General features: G+C 37.1%; 1 protein-coding gene across 4 annotated transcripts in view; it reads right to left on the bottom strand.

Annotated features, from left to right (window-relative positions):
* The window catches only part of LOC150089770 (presequence protease, mitochondrial), a 284,476-nt gene that overhangs the window by 243,149 nt on the left and 19,521 nt on the right, over positions 1 to 21,806 (bottom strand). For all 4 annotated transcript variants that reach the window (XM_090389648.1, XM_090389649.1, XM_090389650.1 and 1 more), the window contains exons 2-3: positions 12,345 to 12,450; positions 1,107 to 1,213 (exon numbers count right to left, since the gene is read on the bottom strand). In XM_090389648.1, coding sequence (XP_090245774.1) covers positions 1,107 to 1,213; positions 12,345 to 12,450 — 213 coding nt within the window. The remainder of the gene's footprint in view (positions 1 to 1,106; positions 1,214 to 12,344; positions 12,451 to 21,806) is intronic.

The following is a 21,806-nucleotide window of genomic DNA, read 5'->3' as shown; positions in this document are numbered from 1 at the left end:
ACCATCACCCAGATGGCACAGTTTCGAAGCTTGTTGGCTTATTCATCGGTGGATGGGCAGGTACCCTGTAGTATAACTTATACTTCATAAGTGGGTTGTCACTATTGCAACACCAGGGTACCTGCTCACCCACTGATGAATAAGCCAACAAGCTTCGAAATGGTACCATCTGGGTGGTGGTATCCGCTGAAAATAAGTAACATTAGTCTTCTCCACTGGTGAAGTGTTACTTATTCAAAGCAATGCAATACCACGACAACTCATTATGACAGTATTCACAATATGAGATATGAATTAATGATGCATTCATACTACCTTGGTAGTAGAAATGATGTACATGCAGTAACCATGCATAAACCAACTCTTTCAACTTCAGAATTAAGCTTAAACAAATTTCCCTCCTCTCCACAAGCCATAACACTGCATCTTAGCCAGCAGGAGTGAAATCACACACACCAAAGCACCAATATAAGACAGCCATCCAATAGAAAACTAAACCCTACCTTGGACATCTTCTGATGCACTAAGTTTTCCAGTTGCTGTTAACATAGCAATTCTTAAAGACTAACATGAACTGGTAAACAAAGTACATTGCCTATTTAGTTTTAGATAATTTGAATTATTTACTCTGCATGATAAAGCAGTCTGAAACAAAATAAAAATCTTAAGCAAACTTACTTCAACTTACTGGCTTTCTTCTATAACAATTTTCATAAAAAATCATCATGTTCTGGATTACAGGAATATTTCAACCAGAATGTAATAAAATACTGTCAGATTTCGAAATGGCAACAACTGAGAGGCAAATCATTATGTGGCATGGCTTGACATAATTTAATTGCTCACTATTTTATAATATTAAGCCTAATGATTATATAATAAAATAAACAATTGTGCACCAAATTTGCTTACATGCACCAATGAAAATGTTTGATTCCTTAGCCAAAGTGGCCTTGCACCAATAAACTGCTCCAAACAACAATGATAACAACTGACTTCTTAAATAAATCTGGATTTTCTACAGAACATTCCTTCTTAATATACAAGTTTTCTTAAATAAAAAACAGAACAAAACAATTGCAACATTATTAATGTATGTTACAAACCTGAAAAGATTATTTTTATCATCTCTTGCAACATGCAAATAATCTGCTCCTGTCTTTTCATGTTGAAGCCTCACTGCTGTTAAATGTAATTCTGGGATTTCTTGAACCTGTTCCAATGCAATGTAAAACACAACAGTATATAACTGACATCACAGAGAAGACAAATCTATCTATCTATATATTTTTTTTCACTATTCAATAAACAAATGAGAGAAAACAATAAATTTTTCACATATATGTACAAAAATGTATTATTCCTTTATGTGGTTTGCTTAAGCATTAACAAATTTGAATTTTGATTATTATGATTTATTTATTTATTTATTTTTGACTGACACAGAAAATGTTTATTTCCTTGCATCATTTGGCCTTACTAATACTAAACTGTGTAATAAATGTTCAATAAACTAACAGTATTTCGAGAAAAAAAGAAAAAAAAAAAAAAAGAAAAGATTTTCACTATTATGAAATTTGCTACTTTCACTATCTTAGGGCTTAGAGAGGTGCTTTAGAATGCAGAGCCATTCACTTTCAAATTTCAAAAATCAGATTTGATCAGGAATGTAAATTGACTGACTGCCCTCAACACACTCTTGTTGACCTATAACATTTCAACTTTCTTCTAACAATTAGAAAAACTATTATTTGAATAAACAAATAATAATAATTTCCTGATTGAGTAAGAAGAGTAAACTAATCAGAATACAGTTTTTTAAAAACCGTATCACATTTTGTTGATGCCTTACTTAAAAGGAAATAGTTAAATTCCCTCAACAATGAGTGCACACCTCATTGCTAAAAGTAGTATTGGAATAATTGTTTTCGATTTTCAACATGATAACTAAAGCCCTAACAATTAAGTTGCAATGGCCACCTTTGCTGAAAAAACAGACAAATTTTACCAGCTATTATAAAAACAGAAGAACAAGAGCATAGAGATGTCAATAGACTCATAATTTAAATGATCTCACCTACCTCCAACAGAAGTGTCACTGTCTGTGACTAAGATTAAAATATTCATTCTTTTTCTGACAGGCTATATGAAATCATTTTTATAATTTTTTGTGCTTTGTACACAGATGGTACCTCACAGGTTCCACTCCAGTTGCATACTGAATGATTGCCATTATAGATCAAGATTATCCATCAGTAATAGAGTCAGTTCTCGTATAAAAAGGTGGTTGTGTTCCTAGGAACCCTCGTGCAATGCAAAATCATGCAATATAAATAACAGGCATTATGGGAAAAATAGGGTAAGGTGCAGACCACCCAAGATTGAACACACATTTGTAACCAAAACATTACCAAATGCGATAAATAATCGTAATAAAATACTTATTTTATTGCGATTTTTACATAAAAAAATATTGCTAATGCCTTTGCTTTTATCATAAGCAAACTTGTTCCTGATCTCTTCTTTGTTTGATCCAAACAGATAACAGACGTTCCATCTCTTCCAATTCTTTGTGTCTTAATCTAGTCTCTTTTGTTACACTTTGAGTTGTTCCTGTTATAAAAGTTGCTTTTATTTTCTCTGTATTCTTTCCAATTGTTCTCAGCAGTTAGGTTATGTTATTTCCTAACTTAACCTTAAAGGTTAAGTTAGGAAATAAAAGATCCCCAACTTCATCTGTCATGCCGACATGTCAATCAATATATTGTTCTACAGGGTGTCTCAAAAATATTGGTACAAACGTTTAGGGGAGGTAGGTAACATCTAAAGGAATGCGAATCGCATAGGAACCCATAACCGGAAACGTCACCGTAAGTCGGTAGACGGCACTGTTCATCAGTTCGCGAGAGGGAAAATTTCTGGTTTACTCATTCAAGCAGTAGTCGTCGCACGAAGAGCATGCATCGATATACGACGTGTGAGCTGCCAGACATGCACCTAGTGTATGGATTAGCAGAGGGCCCACACGGTGTGCGCCGCCATGCCGCACAACATCACTTCGCAATAAATGTGTGGGCAGGTATGGTCGGTGACTGCTTAGTCGGCCCATACCTGTTACCATCCCACATGAACTCCGCTAAATATCGGATCTTTCTTGAACAAGTTCTACCAGGGTTACTTGACGATGTTCCAGCAAATGTGAGACGCAACATTTGGTTTCAACATGATGGGGCGCCTGCCCATTATGAAAGATATGTTCGTGACCATTTGAACAGGCGTTTTGGGCGTCGATGGATTGGCCGTGATGGACCCGTTTACTGGCCCCCACGCTCACCTGATTTATCGAGCCTTGATTTCTTTCTGTGATGGGCCCTCAAATCTATCGTGTATGAATCGCCTGTGGAGACGGAAATGGATCTTGTGGCGAGACTCGTCTGTGCTGCTGCTACTGTCAAAGAAAATCCAGGTGTGTGTTCGACCGTGTCTGCCAATCCATGCTGCGTCGGTGTCACGCATACATCGCTTCTCATGGTGGAACCTTCGAGCATCTGTTGTAACATCATGAAATGCATCCATCTCGTACTCCATTGTTAATATTATGTCAAATAAATGTTTGCCACTAATTACTGTTTTGTGTCATTTCTGCTTCTTGTGCCTCTGCTACTACTTTCTGTTTCCGGTTATGGGTTCCTATGTAATTCACATTCCTTTAGATGTTACCTACCTCCCCTAAATATTTGTACCAATATTTTTGAGACACCCTGTAGACTACTAATGCCACTACCGAAAATGTAGGGAGAAACTGCATTCTCTGTCCAGCAATTTACTCATAGTTTGCCATGGTTCTTGTGTAGGCTTTCTTTACCTTAATTGCTTTTCTTTTTTCTCTCTGAACTTGCAGTACCTTCACCAACACGCTTCCTTTTCACACAGTTTTCAAGTATTTTACTCATTTTTATTGAATAAAGCACAATTGCAGTATAAAAAGAAAAAAAAAAAAAAAAAAAAAGAGGAGGCACGTTTTATGCACACAAACAAAGCAGTGCATGTGTAGCAACTGAGTAAACAATGAAGTAAATGTTGTGTTCAGCTGTTGTGATTCTGCCACGCTTGACTGCCATTTCTTGTAAAAGCAAAGCCGAATCGTGCATAAGTGAATTCAGTTCGTGTTATATGTGACATCGTTCCCATATATTTATAAATTGTGTATGATCGAATTCATGTTGCGCAAACACGTGTTACAAGGACTGACTGTGCTCTCAAACTTTGTAAAGAAAATATTTCTCTTAGGTAGCTTGCTAGTTTGTTTTCAATATCTTCTAAACATGTGGCTCCCATATGTAGTTTAAGAATGGCATACCTGCTGGGGAGTGATGGAGGCATTTGCTATGCTACACAAGTTGTTCCTCTTTGTTTTATGTTTACTTGTTTACAAAATGTGTTTTTTTTGTCTTGATTATTATCATTGATGTAAAATGGTTTCTTGCTTTGATTGAAACATATAAGTTTTAAATTTTGTGCTCTTAACAGTTCTTGGAGTTGTAAAATGGAAGTGACTGTTAGGTTCATATTTATATTTTATGAATGTAACTATTTTTGATTTCAGCAATATTAATGTATTTTTTTCCTTTTTGAAAAATAATATGTAAAAATGACAGCATTTTTACATATTACATATTTATTAAAAATTAATAATGCATAAAATAAGTGCTGCAATCCATTAAAAATAGAAGGCATATTGGTATGCTACAAGCAAATTTTAAAAAAATCAAAAATATTTCCAAAAACAAGAAACAAAGTTAGGCCCCTGTCAGTTTCCTCCCGACTCTTTGCAACAAATAGGGGCACAACTATTACAACTCACTTTTGAAGATCCTGTATCAGTATTAGCTATATTACAGTGCTATGCCATGTACAGTTAATGTATTAGTGAATTGTTTTGCCCCTCGCATGCTGTTGTATCTTTATCTTGCTCATCACTTTTTGACTGATTTCAGACTTGAACCATGCAACCTTTTCTTGTGGGGGCTTCTTGAAAGAGAAACTGTTCTGCAAGAAACCTGGTACACTCATGGGCGTGAAAGTTATGGCTGTTTGTGTCATGACACTGATGGACATACGTTATTGCATCATTACAAACAATGATGTATGTCCTCAGGAATTTGCTCATCAAAATGAAGGATACATAAAATAAGAATGCTTTCCAAGAATCTTAGCATGAAAATTCATAATTCATTAATGAATAAATGAGTTTCATAAAAAACATTTAATGTGTCGACATTTCATGCACCAAGCTCTGTAGCTCAGATATTTGAGGTTTTCTCTCTCCTTGGGTGCAGTTTCGTGAATCTCATCAAGAATGGTACCTGTCTTTGGACCTTTCCCCCCCCTCAAAGCTCAATGTCTTCTTTTAGGCTTGGCTTGGACATAGTATTCCAAGTCAGGTCTCACAATCCCCTTAACAGTGCAATTAAGGAATACTATGACCACCCTCTTTGCCAACTGTCTCCAGCATAAGAAAACTGCAAATCTTTCTTTTTCTTCTTCTAGCATTTTAAATTCAATTCTTCCAAATGTAAAACTCTGCATCTTAGCATTAAAACGTGGTTTCCACTTATCTGACCATTTCCAAAGCTTATCCAACTTGTGCTGAAGGGATCCTGCTAGGTGCTGGTCAATAACCAGTTCCCTGACCTTTACATCATCTGCAATTCGTACCTTGCTGCATATTTTTTCAACTGCCATTATAGAGTTGCGATACACTGGCACTTCTCCAATTAATAATTGTGGTGTAATAGTCTAATACAGTGGTTTTCAACCAAGGTGCTGCAACCACATTCCAGGGGTGCCACGTAATTTGGGTTTAAATTACTTATAAAAAGGTACATCCTTATAATTATATTGTTATAATACCTATCATATAATATTTTTTAATATTACACACACACACACACACACACACACACACACACACACACACACACACACACACACACACACTAATTTATTTCAAACGATATATGCTTGGGTTGGAGGTTGAGAAGACGAAAGAAGATATTTGTTGACATTAGACTTGAACTTCTGAAGACTAATTTTCAGAAAATATGTATGAAGGAAGGTTGTTCCAGAAAACGGCAGTTGAATGAATAAATGAGGAAGATGAAAAGTTGGTTCTGTGAGTTTGAAGTTGGACAGTAAATATGGATGTTTGCTAGTGGCGGCAGGTGTTCGGATTGTTTTGAAAGAGAGAGCGGCAATTATAGAAGCCAATTCAGAAAAACAATGCCCATGGAAGTATCTGTAGAAAAGGCATGCAGCAGAAACAGTAAGTCTATGAGAAAGAGAGTGGAGAGACTCTGTTAAAGAGGAGTCATTAATTAACTAAACTGCCCTCTTCTGAATGGAATCTAGAAGCCTGAGAGAGGTTTTGGGGGCACCGCCCCAGATGTGGGAACAATATACCATGGTAGGGCGGATTTGCGATTTGTACAGAGTGAACAGCTGTTTGGAAGAAAAGTAACGCTGAGAGCGAAAGAGAAAACCCAGTTTTTTAGATGCAGAGGAAGCAATATTTGTAACATGCTTGTGCCAAGAGAGATTAGAAGTCAGGGTAATCTCCAAAAGAGATATATCATTTTGCCTAGAAACCGGAGTGTCACCAAAGATAAGCATAGGAGCAGAAGAATCCGTTTTGCGAGATATAAGACAAGACTGAGTTTTAGAAGGATTGAAATCAACTAAGTTGTATTTGCCCCACTGGAGAATTACCTGGAGATCGACATTTAAGGAATTGGTAGCGGATATTCGAGAAAATAGCTTAAGATAGAGATAAATAACCATAACCTACAAAGGACCCAGTCTCTATATATAGTGAAGTTTAACCCCAGGGGCTCACATCTGGTGAGTATGGGCTTGGCACATCCAGGGTCCTGAGCTGGATATCATCATCATCATCATTCTTTTTCTTGGCGATTCCCTTCTACTTCTCTCTCAGGGTAATTCAGAAAATTTTTTTTTTGGCTGGTGCAGTATAAGCTTCAGACTTCCTTGCACCATATGGCTAATAATAATAATAATAGTAAGTCATACCAAATTCAATAATTCAATATTTACAAATACCAAATCAAAAGCACCATAATGTCATTACTGAATAAGGCTTACATCGAAAGGCACGTCAACTGGGGCTAGCGCCTCTCAACATATGCCATCAATAATAACCTATGCTGCTTCTGCTAGTTATATGCCAGCCTCACCATATTATTATATACCAAATATACTATGCATAATAGCTTTAAGTTTAAATTTAAGCTAAAATAATATAAATTATATAAATTAGCTAATAGAGCAAAAATATGAAACATGCTATATTAAAATAAAAATAATAACGGCAGACTGGCAAAAATATAACTGCTAGCCCTACAGATAGCCAAAACTCAAACATTATTAGAATATTTACATGTTTAATTTTTTGTTACTTTATCAAAATGCACAGGAAAAAAGGAAAGCAAGGGCATAGACCTAAAAACTAGGCAAAAGGAATAGGCAACAAGTATAGAAATAGCGCCTCAATCTCCCTCAAATTACTCTAATAAATTTTGAGGATTTGAGATATATATATATATATATATATATATATATCTAACAGATAGAAAATTGAGTAGGGGTGCAACTCTTAAAAAAAAGGTCAAAAACCACTGGTCTAATAATTTGTAGTTAAATCATCAGCAAAGGTAAAAGACAAGTAAAACACACATTGCCTTTTATAAATTTATTACTGTATTAGAGTGTTTTTTCATAGGAGTTATTCTTAAACATTCATAATTTCTCCATGTTCAGTTGTAAAAGGAACTTACCACCCTTTTTTCCACTGGTTCCTTCACAATGATGACTAAAAATTCATTTTGTGTGCCCTTAAGTGGTTTTTTTTTTTAAGAACACAGTTTTCACATTTTAGTTTTTTTCCTGCTCATGTAACAATAGGTGTGGGGAGAACTCTAATACAATTTTTTCATTCTGTGTACTGTCATCTTCCAGCAATAATAAGAACTACTTTTAAATGCTTTAACACAGCCCAGAAATGTCTAGTGATATAATATGTTGAGCACTGCACTCACAGAATGAAATGTTCCAGGATATACTGGGTTCAAATGTATAGCAAATCTTGTAACTTTTTAGACATACTACCTAAGAAGGGAAAACTTTCTGCATTCATGAATTCAACATTTACAATATTTTTAAATAAGAACATAACCTTTGCAAATAACAAGTGTATTGATGTATTACAAAATCCAAATAATAATTGACTTTATTACACTGGTCACACTTCATTCTCTACATTATAATGCTGCAATGCACTACAGGTAGGACTGTTTAGGCCAGGGTTAGGTTCCTGAGATTTCCAGCGTAAAATGAAGAGGCGTAAATTGAAGCAAAAATATAATGGGAACATATGTAAATACATTAGGTTCTGTTTCAAGATTTTCAGTAATCAACACAATCATTGTATGTATCTATTTTTTCACAAAATATGTACTTAAAAAATGTTTTATTTTATGAAACTATGTATTGAAAATTGTATAATGTTTAAGAAAAAGAAAGAAAATTTACTGCTTTAAAAATGATAGAATAGATGTCTGTTTGGTTTTCTTCTTTTCTGATAATAAGTTATAGTATGGCTGTAGAACTGTCTCAATTTCTCTCTTAATGGTTGAGCTCCGATCTCAGTTGCGGTTTTTGCTACAGAAGATCTCACATCCCTTATTATAAGAACAATAGCCTATTGAATTGATTTCACTGTTAGTGTCCTAATTGGCATTGCAGAGTCAGCTTCACTTTCCTCTGTGTCTTCTTTGGACAGTTGTTCAGCTAACTGTTCTAAATCTTCCATTGAAAGCTCTTCACCATGGCTTTCAAGGAGCACATTTAAGTTGGTGACATAAATGAGCTCTCAAGAAGCTCATTTATGTCACCAACTTCTACATCATCTAATCCTATTTCCTTTGCTATCTCTGTCACATTCTCTGTTATTAACGCAAGGGTAGTGTTGTGCTTGCAAATCTGGAATGCAGTCAGGACAAACTTTATGCCAGATGCCATTCATACATTGTTTTATAGTCTCTTATCCAGACGCACTTGATAACACACGTTTTAGGGGCATGGTGGTAGATATGTACAGTATCCGTACTTGAAAATACATATTAATAAAAAGAAGCATCCTGTACTCTAGACACCAGTGCATGTATGTCAGTTCACTTGCAGTTCTTAGTCCGTGGTTAATGTAATTTGCTTTTTCTCGTCGCATTTTATATTCCATTTTTTTGTTTAATTATTTAAATTTTAGGCCATAGTTTATTATTTAGTATTATAGTTTTATTACAATGTCAGGACCATCTGTGTCTAGGAAGTCGGGCAGAGTAATGACTCATCACCCGTTCCAATCGTGATCTATGAGAGATGCAAAAGTGAAGCGGGCGTAAATTGAAGCGGCGTAAACAGAGTGCTACCTGTATATAGTACCTATACAATTGTATAGTTTTTTTTTTTTTTTTTTGTAATTTGTATATTTTAGGAAAGAAGATTAAGTGTTAACCAGTAAAACAATTTAATTACAAATAGATACAGAATATCTTTGATTACAAATAGATACTGTAGCTTTCAAGACAAATCGTGTCTCTTTTTCACTTGGTTCTGAAACAGCATTGCTAGAATATCTCAATTCCCTGTCTGTGTTCATCCAGTTCATTCTAGAGTTAGAGGTTAACGGATCTCTCCCATTCCTGGATGTCCTTGTAAAACGCATGGGCCCACATCTGGAAACCTCAGTATACCGTAAGCCTATGTGGTGTGGACAGTTCACAAACTACAGATCCGGCCATGCTCCCAGTCATCTCAACAGCACTGCCCGCACTCTTTTCTCCAGAGCTTGGAGCCATTCCAGCACAGATGAAGCTAGGCGCAGCGAGATTTCTGGAGTGAGGACAGACTTAATCAATTGTGGCTACCCAACGCATGGTCTCGGGTGGACTGTGAGCGTGTCAGGCCGGATCTCAAAAATTCTTAGAGAATACCGCATAAAATGTAGGCTGATTGTTCTTCTTCAAGAACGCCTTGCAGAACACGACCAGTCCGCAATCGCAGAGCACTTCTGGACTACCCACCACGACCTCAATCCCAAGCGAGACTATGAAATAATAGACCACTCCCGGCACTTTCACCAATGCCTCTGGTTAGAGTCACTCAATATATTGAGCAATTCGAGAGCCATGAACCGCTGCAAAGGCATGAGACTACACCCCATCTTAGAGACAACCATTTTATGCCTCGACAAGCACTGGAGGAAAACTGCGCATGTCCGTGCAGTAACAATAAATGGCAGTTTAATGATTGAATAACGTGCCTTCACACACATAACTGTATCCGTTAAGTTCAAATTCTGTTGAAAAAGAGACACGATTTGTCTCGAAAGCTACAGTATCTATTTGTAATCAAAGATATTCTGTATCTATATGTAATTAAATTGTTTTACTGGTTAACACTTAATCTTCTTTCACCATGGATCCCAGTACAACAGGCCCATTTGTCCTCATTGTATATTTTATATTAATATAATATATTGTGCTATATATATAAAGTTATAAATATAACGTGAAGTAGCCGGAGTGGCACATAAGAAAAGAAAACATAAAAGGAAGAAAAAACCAATGTTATTGTACTGTAAAAATTGATACGTATTTCGTATGGCATGTAGGCTTTATAAGGGTTACAAAGGGAATCAAAACCAAAATGTACACATTTAGGAAAATTGGTCTAAACCATACAATGAATCCAATCTACACACTTTAGGTATTGAACTGAAGTTAACTTAAAATGAACCCAAAGCATTAATAAGGCACATTAATCACAAGGTGTTGTAGGCTGAGGGAGGTAGGACATGGTATGAACTCTTCAGTCTTCATCTGTTTCGTATGCTTTTTTTTCCCCTTCATAAATTGCGTGATAAATTGATAAGCAATCTTTAACTTTTCTTTCTATTTTCAAGAAAAGTTCGGTGTTTTCATCCATTCTATCAAACATAGAGAGACCTCCCTGAATTTTACGCTTCTGCCATTTCCTCTAATTTGAACTGCTTCTTGGGTTGCTCTGATTCCTCAACAGATGCAGCTCTCCCTTGCTCCTTAACTCTTTGCGCATTCAACTAGGCTAGGTCTTCTGTTGTTAAATCTTCACCTCGTTTATCCACAAGCTCTTCTACATCTTCATCCTCCAGGACCAGCTGCAACTCTCGGGCTAAGTTTACAATTTCTTTGGTAACTGAAGACATCAACTCATCTTTGTTGAGGCCTTTGTTGTTAAGCTCGGAACGTTTTAGAAGTTTTTCCAAACTATGCTAATACAAGTTGTCACATTGTCACATCATTCCAGGCTCTTGAAACATTGCATATTCCATCAAGGATGTTAAATGTCTTCCAAAATTGCCGCAGATTCACCTTCTCTTGCTCTGTTGCATTTACAGCCTCAGAAAATGCTGTCTGTGTATAATAAGCTTTGAATGCCAGGATAACTCCCTGATCCATTGGTTAAACAAAAGCCATTGTATTTGGAGGGAAGAATACCACCATGACGTTGTCGTGCCGATCATCTAGGTTTTTAGGATGACTGGGAGCATTGTCAAGAAATTTATGTAAGTCTGAAGTTATATAACTCGGGCTTATGTAAGTCAGGGACTAACTGTATAATTTTTATGAATCCTACCATTTGTATAAATAAATGATACTGGAAACATTAAAACTTTGCTCATGCAACAAGAAAGTTTACTCCATAGGCAAAGTTTTAATTTTTTGTCTGATTTTATTATGAAATAATGTGTCAATTATGGCAGAAATAACATTGTGATAGACTTATAATCATAATGTGATTTTGACCATATGGCTTTGATCATAAGTCAAATCTATAGACTTTGACTTATGATCTTATGATGTTGTTATTTGGTTTTTAGGAGCATTAGCAACTAATGCCATATTGCTCCGGCGATACGGAGTGGTCATTCCCTGACCTTTCTGCATCCTCCGTATTTGGTGGTCACAGGTTCGAAGCCCGGTCTAATCAAGAAGCGTGTGCTATGCATTGCTGCTCCTGCCCACATGGCTATGGAGGCACCCCTATGATCTTATGACTATTAAAAAAATATATTTTATTTTAGCTGTTTTGAAATACTTAATGAATGATTATTAATTATAGGAATATTATAGAACTAAATGAGGCAAAATCTGTTATCAAAATGGCATGATATCTAGAAATCAACTTGTCAATAAACATTTGGGCCAACTAAAAATCACAGCATTTACCTCTTTTACAATAAAACTACGATGTTTTTGTCCTTTGTTAAATTTTAAAGCTTCTTTGGCATTAGACAGAAATCGGTATGATGTTTTCAAAGGATGGAACATAAATCTAAAATAAAACAATAAGAATATTATTGAAATATAAGTTTCAGGTGGTATTATCAATAATATTATCTATATTTGTAGTTCTATTAATTCTTTAAAGTTAACTGAAATAAATGCACATCAGTGAAGAAGTTGGAATTAGTTATAAAGTAACTTTATATCTTATACTGACAAACTTCACAAAAAATAATCATATGTATATAGAACTCATTAAACAACAGAAAATCAGAAAAAAGAACTTTAATGAATTCAAAACTAACAAACTACACTTAAAACCTGTTAAAATAAGATAAGTATGGTTAAATGAGACAATTAAAAAACAAACTTATATCCCAAGCAAAATACAACATGAAATTAGTATGGTATTAGGGAAAAAAAAAACAGACACTTCCTATTTCACCTATTCATTCCCTCCAACAGTTTGTCTAGTTCTTCCTTGAATATATTTAAACTATCAACTTCCACAACAATCAACCACCCTTTGGCTAAAGACAACTTCTGCACATCTATTCTACAACCGTCCTTCCTCAATTTAAATTTGTGCCCATTCATGTGTAAGGTCTGAGAAAGAATCCCATCAGCATTGAGCTTGCCCAATCCATTCAAAAGCCTTAAACACCTGAATCAGATCACCTCGTGAGCGCCTAGTCTTCAGACACTGCAATTTGCAGAACTGAAACCTTTCTTGGTAGGAGCACCCCTTTGTTCTGCTCATCAATCTAGTTGCCCTTCTCTGTACTCGTTCCAGCAGCTGCACATCCTTCCTAAAATGAGGCCTCCAGACCTGTATGCAGTACTAAAGATTTTGTCTGCCATTGCCTTATACAATGGGATAATCATCTCCTTATCCCTGCTAGCAAAATTCCTGAATATCACTGACCCCATGAGCTGTCCTCGCACCCTGTCTGCTTGCTCAGAGAACTTCGTATCCGACCGCACAATTACCTTCAGTTCTTTCTCATTTTCCACTACCCTGAGTGTAGTACCATACAGTTGGTATGTTACTCTGGGGTTAGTGCTACCCATATGCAGTACTTTGCATTTATCAATGTCAAACTCCAAATGCCATTTCTCAGTCTATCTGACCAACTGCTCTAAATTCCATTGCAGTAGCATACTGTCATTAACCACAATGCCAACCTTTGTATCATCTGCAAGCATGGACATTAAGCCTCAAATTCCTACATCAATATCATTGATAAATACAGAAAACATCATTAGGACCAACACTGAACCCTGTGGGACTCCACTAATAACATTAGTCCACGAAGAGTAATGCTCATTGATTACCACTCTATCTTCTCCCACTCAATCATCCCTTTATCCACAGCAGCAAACTGCCCTTAATGCCACACTGCTTCAAGTTGTACATACAGCAGTCTTTTATATGCAACAGTATCAAAAGTTTTCCTGAAATCTAAGTGTATGACATCAAAGTTATTTTTTGCATCCAGTTCCTTTGTGACCACATAGCAGTAACCAATCAAACTGATAAGCATTAGCATTAGCATTAGTAGAGGCATATGATGCAAGAAAGCAAGCTTATTCAGCATCAGCCAAAAAAAAAAAAAAACCCTCTCCCATTTCACCCCTCCGTTCGTTCGAAATACCTGTCCAGTTGAGCTTTAAATTTGTTTAGGCTATCAACTTCAACAACAAGTGATGGAAGTCGGTTCCACCAACCAACCACCCGCTGGCCAAAGGCAAATTTCCGCACATCTATCCGACATCCGTCCTTCCTCAATTTGAATTTATGCCCTCTGAGGTGATTATTCTGAGAAAGATGAAGAATCCCATTGGCATTGAGCATGCTCAAACCATTCAAAGCCTTATACACCTCTATCAGATCACCTCGCCGGTGCCTAGTCTCCAGACTCTGTAATTTGCAAAACTTAAGCCTTTCTTCGTAAGAGCAACCCTTTGTTCCATTTACTAATCTTGTTGCCCTTCTCTGTACCCGTTCCAGCAGCTCTACATCCTTCTTGAAATGAGGCCTCCAGACCTGTATACAGTACTCAAGATGTGGCCTAACCATTGCCTTATACAAGGGAATAATCACCTCCTTATCCCTGCTAGAAAAATTCCTGTATATCATTGACAAGACACCATGAGCTACTCTTGCAGCTCGTCTGCACTGCTCAGAGAACTTCATATCTGCCTGCACAATTACCCCCAAGTCCTTTTCATTCTCCACTACTGTCAGTGTAGTACCGCAGAGTTGATACATTGCTCTAGGGTTACTGTTACCCATATGTAGTACTTTACATTTGTCAATGTTAAACTTCATTTGCCACCTCTCAGCCCATCTGTTCAACCTTTCCAGATCCTGTTGCAGCAGCATAGCGTCAGTAGTGTCCTTAACGACCCTGCCAACCTTTGTATCATCTGCAAACTTAGACATTAAACTTGATATCCCATCATCAATATCATTCATAAACACCGAAAACAACAATGGACCCAACACTGAACCTTGAGGAACTCCACTAATAACATTAGTCCACGTTGAGCAGTGTCCATTGATTACCACTCTCTGTCTTCTGCCACTCAACCATCCCCTTATCCATAGCAGCAATTTGCCTCCAATGCCACACTGCTCCAATTTGTGCAGCAGTCTTCCATGTGCAACAGTATCAAAAGCCTTTCTAAGATCCAAATATATAATATCAAAGTTATTCCCTGCATCCAGTTCTTTTGTGACTACATCATAGTATCCAATCAAATTGGTCAGGCAAGACCTGCCCTTAACAAAACCATGCTGCGTCTGAGCTATAACGGAATTCTTGTCTAGATGATCCTGCAGTGCTTCTTTAACCAGTGCCTCCATTAATTTACCTGGAACAGAAGTTAAACTAACAGGTCTATAATTACTTGTGTCAGCCTTTGATCCTCCTTTGTGAATTGGGGTTACATTTGCACATCTCCAGTCTATGGGGACCTCCCCTGAGTCCAAAGAAGCTCTCATAATTATGGCTAGGGGTTTGCATACTTCCTTTGCTGCCTCCTTTAATATAACTGGATAGATCCCATCCACCCCAGGTGCCTTTTTTATGTTTATCCTCAACAATCTCTCCTCCACTTTCCTCTCAGTTATTACAAAATCATCCAGCTCACTGCCAATGTTTACTTTACCTACATCATTCTCCTTCCTGAATAACTCCTCATGCGTGAATGTAGATGCAAAATACTCGTTTAGATTGTTAGCCACCTGAGCAGGATCCTCAACTGTTGAACCATCAATATCCAGTGGACCAATCTGATTCATCCCTTTCCTTCTCGAGTTCAAGTATGTAAAGAACTCCTTTCTGTTTTTCTTTGCATCCTTTGCCAAGGATTTTTCGTAGTCTGCCTTTGCCTGCCTAATCTCCTTTGTGACTTGGTTACAGACCAACTTATATCTATCATAGGCTTCCATGTCACCCATTAATTTGTATGTATCCCATGCATTTTTCTTCTCTGCCACATGTCTCATTAGTCCATCTGACAACCATTTAGGCCTAAACCTTGAACAATATTTCTTAGTTGGTATGTAAAGCCTGGTAGCCACCAAGATTAGTTCCTTGAATGCTTCCCATTTTGAGTTTGCTGTTGGTAACATCATCAGTTGGTCCCACTGTATAGAATTTAAATACTGTCTCAGACCATCATAGTCGCCTTTACGAAAACAAAAACCCTTCCCTTTACCTCTGATGGTAGTTACCTCCTTGAGTAAATCCCACTTCAACACACTGTGATCACTGCCACCTAGTGGTTCATTTATCTGCAGGTTCTTAATGCATGAAGAATCACTACTGATAATCAGATCAAGAGTATTGCTCCCTCTTGTTGCCTCACGAACATGCTGATGTAGAAAACAATCATCCAATAAATCCACAAAAGCCTTGCTAGTGTGCGAGTGACCAACCCACAAATTCCAGTCAATATCTGGGAAATTAAAATCCCCCATTATAAGACTCTCTGATTTACTGACCCACTCTATTTCCCTGTACAATATATTATTATACTCATCAGAGTCATTAGGCCTATAGCACACTCCTACTCTCAATTTTGATTTCCCTATGCTTATGTCACACCAAACTGACTCGACACTGCCCTGTCCAGCGATGTCAACTGGCTTCACTTCCTTTGACTTTATGTGTTTCTTAATTAATAGCATAACCCCTCCTCCCCTCCTGTCCTGTCTATCCTTTCTATATACATTGTATTCCCCAAATTCCAGTTCCGCATTACTTATATCTGTGTGACACCACGTCTCTGATATCCCAACAATATCTGCCTTTGATGTTTTGAGCAATACCTCAAATTCATCAAATTTATTTACCAAACTCCTAGCATTGGTGTACACGCAGGTATACATGCACCTGTTTCTATTCTTAGCTACCCTAACACAACCCATGTGTTTACTTGTAACGCAATGACTACCAGCAGTCTCTGAAATATCCTGCATCTTGTTTTTCAGACTTCTGCTCATTTGAATAGAAGCAGTGCAAGAATCACTTCCACCTCTGCCAGTGGCTACTGTTAATCTATTAGTCCTTGTATCCCCCCCAACTAGCAGTTTTCCGACCCACCTAACACTGCCTCGACAGCATCAGCAAATATTCTTGCACCCTTTCTATTTAAGTGTATCCCATCCCTGTAGAAGCAATCTCTCCTGTTAACAAGTACAGTCCAGGCTGAAAAAAATTCTACCCCTTGAGCCTTGCACAATCCCTCCAGGGCCGAATTGATCGACAAGGCTCTCATCATATACTCCCTCCTATCGTGTCTGGGCAGAATTGCAGACACTTTCAAGTTCAACCCTAATTCATGGTTTTTTTTCAACAGTGACCTGTACTTGCTAAGTAATTCCGCCGGTCTCCTACTCTTAATATCATTAGTGCCAACGTGTACAACTATATCACCTTTTGTGCCCTTAAAAGATGATATCCGCTCTACAACGTCATCAACCTTTGCCCCTGGCAGACATACCCTGGTCCTATTTCACCTATCCTTTTTACAAAGCATAAGACAAGACTTCCCCTTAACAAACCCATGCTGTCTGCATTATTATTACTGCAGTCTTGTCAGGATGATCCTGCAATGCTTCTTTAACCAGTGACTCCATTATTTTCCTGGAACAGAAGTTAAACTAACAGGTCTGTAACTACTCGTGTTACCATTTGATCCCTCTTTGTGAACTGGGGATACATTTGAAGATTTCCAGTCTGCAGGGATCTCCCCTGAATCCAAGGATGCTCTCATAATTATGGCTAAGGATTTGCTTACTTCCCTCTATAACTTGCTTAATATAATTGGATAGATCCCATCCACCCCAGGTGCCTTTCTTATGTTTAACTTCAACAATTTCTTTCCACTTTCCTCTCAGTTATTACAAAATCATTTAGCTCCCTGTTAGAGTTTAATAAACTTCTGGCATCCCCTTCCCTAAAGAATTCCTCATATGTGAATATAGATGCAAAATACTCAGTTTGTCAGCAACCTGAGCAGGATCATCAATAGTCAAACCACTGATATCAAGTGGACCAATTTGATTCATCCCCCTTCTTTTAGTGTTTACATAGGTAAAAAGAAGTCTTTGCTGCTGTTTTTCTTTTCATCCTTCATCAGAGATTTCTTGTAATCTGCCTTTGCTTGCCTGATCTCCTTTGTGACTTAATTACAGACCAGTTTATGTCTATCATAGCCTTCTGTGTTACCTTAAATATATATATATATTTTTTTAAGAAAACCCCAAACGAGTGGCATAAGAACCTACAGTACTTTGTACTGTACATGGGTTAAAGGTTGAGAAGATATAAGATATTTGTTGACATTAGACTTGACCTTCTGTATATTGCAATTTTCAGGAAATACGTATGAAGGAAGGTTGTTCCAGAAAATGGAAGTTGAATGAATAAATAAGGAAGAAGAAAAGTTGGTTCTGTGAGTTTGAAGTTGGACAGTAAAAGGATGTTAACTGGTTGCGGCACGTGTTCAGACTACTTTGAGAAAGCGGGAATTATAGAAGCCAATTCAAAAGAACAGCGTCCATGGAAGTATCCAAAGAAAAGGTATCTAGCAAAAACAGAAAGTCTATGAGACAGAGAGTGAAGAGACTCTGATAGAGTTAAGTCATTAATTAGCCTAACTGCCCCTCTTTTGAATGGAATCTAGAAGCCTGAGAAAGGTTTTGGGGACACCGCCCCACATGTGGAAACAATATTCCATGGTAGGGCAGATTTGTGATTTGTATAAAGTGAACAGCTATTTCAAAAAAAAAACAGGAGCAGTGAGAGCGAATAAGAAAACTCAGTTTTTTAGATGCAGAGGAAGCAATAATTTTAATGCGTTTATTCTGAGAGATTAAAAGTCAGGGTAATCCCCAATAGAGATATATGATCTTGCCTAGAAATTGGAGTGTTAGAGAAGATAAGCATAGAAGCAGAAGAATCCATTTTGTGAGTTATAAGACAGTTATAAGTTTTAGAAGGATTGAAATCAACTAGGTTATCTATACCCCCACTGAAGAATTACTTGGAGATCAACAGTAAAAGAATTGGTAGTGGATATTCAAGAAGTTGAAGCTGTTTGTGCAGGGCAAGGTTTCTCAAACTGGAAAGTGGAATGCAATGTGCTATTATCAGCAAAAGTATGGATAGGATTTCTGGTCAATGGATTAATATACAAGAAAAAAAAGAGTGGGCAAAAGAACTGAACCTTGGGGAACACCTGCATTAGTGGAGAAGTTAGAAGAGAGCCATCTTTCATCACTTGCAGTGAATGGTCAGACAGAAATCTGGATACTCAATTACAAAATCAGTTGGCAAACCATAAAATGGAAGCTTATTTAGAAGTTTTTTATGCCACACACAATCAAAAGCCTTTGAAATTTCAAGACAAACTCCTTGAGTTTTACCAAACTTTTCAATTGAATTTGTCCATAGATGGGTAACATAAGCCAGAATAGCACCAGTGGGTCAACACTGATGGAATCCATACTGGCAATCATTGATCAGATGGAAGATTTCTAGATAGTTTAACTAGGAAGTTAATTGATTTCTCCATTACAATGGGACAATAATTGGATGAGAGGGATTTATCACCCTTTTTTGGAACTTGCTGGATATGAGCAAATTTCCAAGCAGAAGAAAAAACACTTTGGAATAAGAAAGTGAAAAAAAAGGTGACACAAAATAGGAGTAAGTTCAGGAGCACAGGTTTTGAACAAGATTGTTCAAAATTCTTCTGACATCCTATTGACAGAAGACCACTGGAGGGTTTGAATGGAGTATACTGGTAATGGTGGATGGTGGTTTACCAAGATCATCAATACAAGATTTGGAAGTAAAATAGGTTGCTAGCAGGTCAGCTTATCTTTGGCTGAAGTGGCAATAGAACCACCTGGTTTTGACAGAGTTGGGAATGAACAGAGATGGGCAAAAGTTGTGGCTAGTAGCTTTGGCAAGAGACCAGAATGCTCAGCTACCATTTGGACAAGAAGCAAGTTTTCTACTCTTAGCTGTTTGAAATCTAGTTTGGACTGATTTATAACTGCTTTACAATTGTTATTAGCTTTGGTGTGGGCAGAGAATGCACCTGGAGGTTTAAAAAAAAAAAGGCCACTTATGATATGCAATATTCTTCTCTTGAACAGCCTTAGCATATTTATTGGAAAACCAAGGTTGAGATAAAGGACGAGATTTTAAGGTGGAGTGTGGAAAAGGATTCCATCACAACAAGAATAATTTCACTACCACAATCTCAGCAAACGTTGACATCTGAAGATTCGAAATAGTAATTTGACAAATGAAAAGAAATCTCTCAGATAATCTCCTTTTGCATTCTTGTAATGCCAAATAATGAGGTTGAGAATGGCCACAAGAGACGGCTCCATTGCAGAAGAGACCATCACCAAGTTGTGATCTGAGGTATCTAGAGGACCACTCGCCTTGACCGTGTATTTAGAAGGGTTGTTTTTGAGAAAAATTTATATGCATTCCATGCTATGTTTTTCTCTTCCATCAGTTTCATCACTTCATCTGACATCCATTTATATCTATACCATGGATGCTGAAACTGCAGATATAAGCGAACACCTGCTGACACCATTTATAACATGATTTTGTACATACATACATACATACGTATAATAAAGTTTAATTGATAAAGTAAACACACAGTAAGACATAACAAACATTAAATACAGTAATAATAAACAGCAGACTCTTGATTTACCAGGATTGGATTAACCAGGGACATTTCAAGACTCCAAATTAAAAAAAAAAAAAAAAAAATCAACCAGAAATCATAAAATTTATGTAATAACTGGAATAGGTATAAGAGATATTTTGCAAGTAGTAAATAAGCAACAAGAACCGGTTTTATAAGTCATCATTGGGAGATTAGTGTAACCATTATCTTGCAATCCCTGCTGTCTTCACACCTACTGCTCAAAACAAAAACAAAGAAAAAGACCAAATTAGCATTAGCAAAGACACATGATGCAAGAAAGTAACTTATATAGCATCAGCCAAAAAAAAAAAAAAGAAAAAAAAAACCCACCCTTATTTCACCCTTCCACTTGCTCCAAATGTTTGTCAAGTTCTGCCTTGAATCTATTTAAGCTATCAACTTCTACAATGACAGATGGAAGTTTGTTCCAGCAATCAACCACCTGCTGGCTAAAGGCAAACTTCTGCACATCTATCCTAAAACTGTCTTTCCTTATTTTGAATTTATGCCCTCTCAGGCGATTATTCTGAGCAAGAGGAAGAATCCCATCAGCATTGAGCATGCTCAAACCATTCAAGGCTTTATACACCTCAATCAGATCACGTCACAGGTCCCTAGTCTCCAGACACTGTAATTTGCAAAACGTAAGCCTTTCTTCACAAGAGCAACCCTTTGTTCCAACAGCTCTACATCCATCTTTAAATTAGGTCTCCAGACCTGTATACAGTACTCAAGGTGTGGCCTGACCATTGCCTTATACAAGGGGTCCAGGGAAGCTCTCATAATTATGGCAAAGGTTTGCTTACTTCCTTTAATATAACTGGATAGATTCCATTCACCCCAGGTGCCTTTCTTATGTTTATCTTCAACACCCACCGAAGAAGGGCCAAATAGCTCTGAAATGGTGCCGTCTGGGTGGTGATATCCATCTGAGAATAAGTAACATTAGTCTTCTCCTCAGGTGAAGCGCTACTTATTCGAAGTAGTGCAATATCATGGCAACTCGTGAAGGTATTCACAATATGAGAAATAACTTAAAACGATGCCGCTTAGCTAATATTCTGTTCATTCAGATTTGGCTATGTATTATTGATGCTTTCGCACTATACTTATACATAGTCTAGACTTTTCCATAGCTTGAGGCTTACG

The sequence above is a fragment of the Mastigoproctus giganteus genome, chromosome 2 (genome assembly GCF_048544385.1).
Source record: "Mastigoproctus giganteus isolate SK-2022 chromosome 2, ASM4854438v1, whole genome shotgun sequence".
NCBI lineage: Eukaryota > Metazoa > Arthropoda > Arachnida > Uropygi > Thelyphonidae > Mastigoproctus > Mastigoproctus giganteus.
This window is presented reverse-complemented; position numbering and strand designations above follow the sequence as displayed.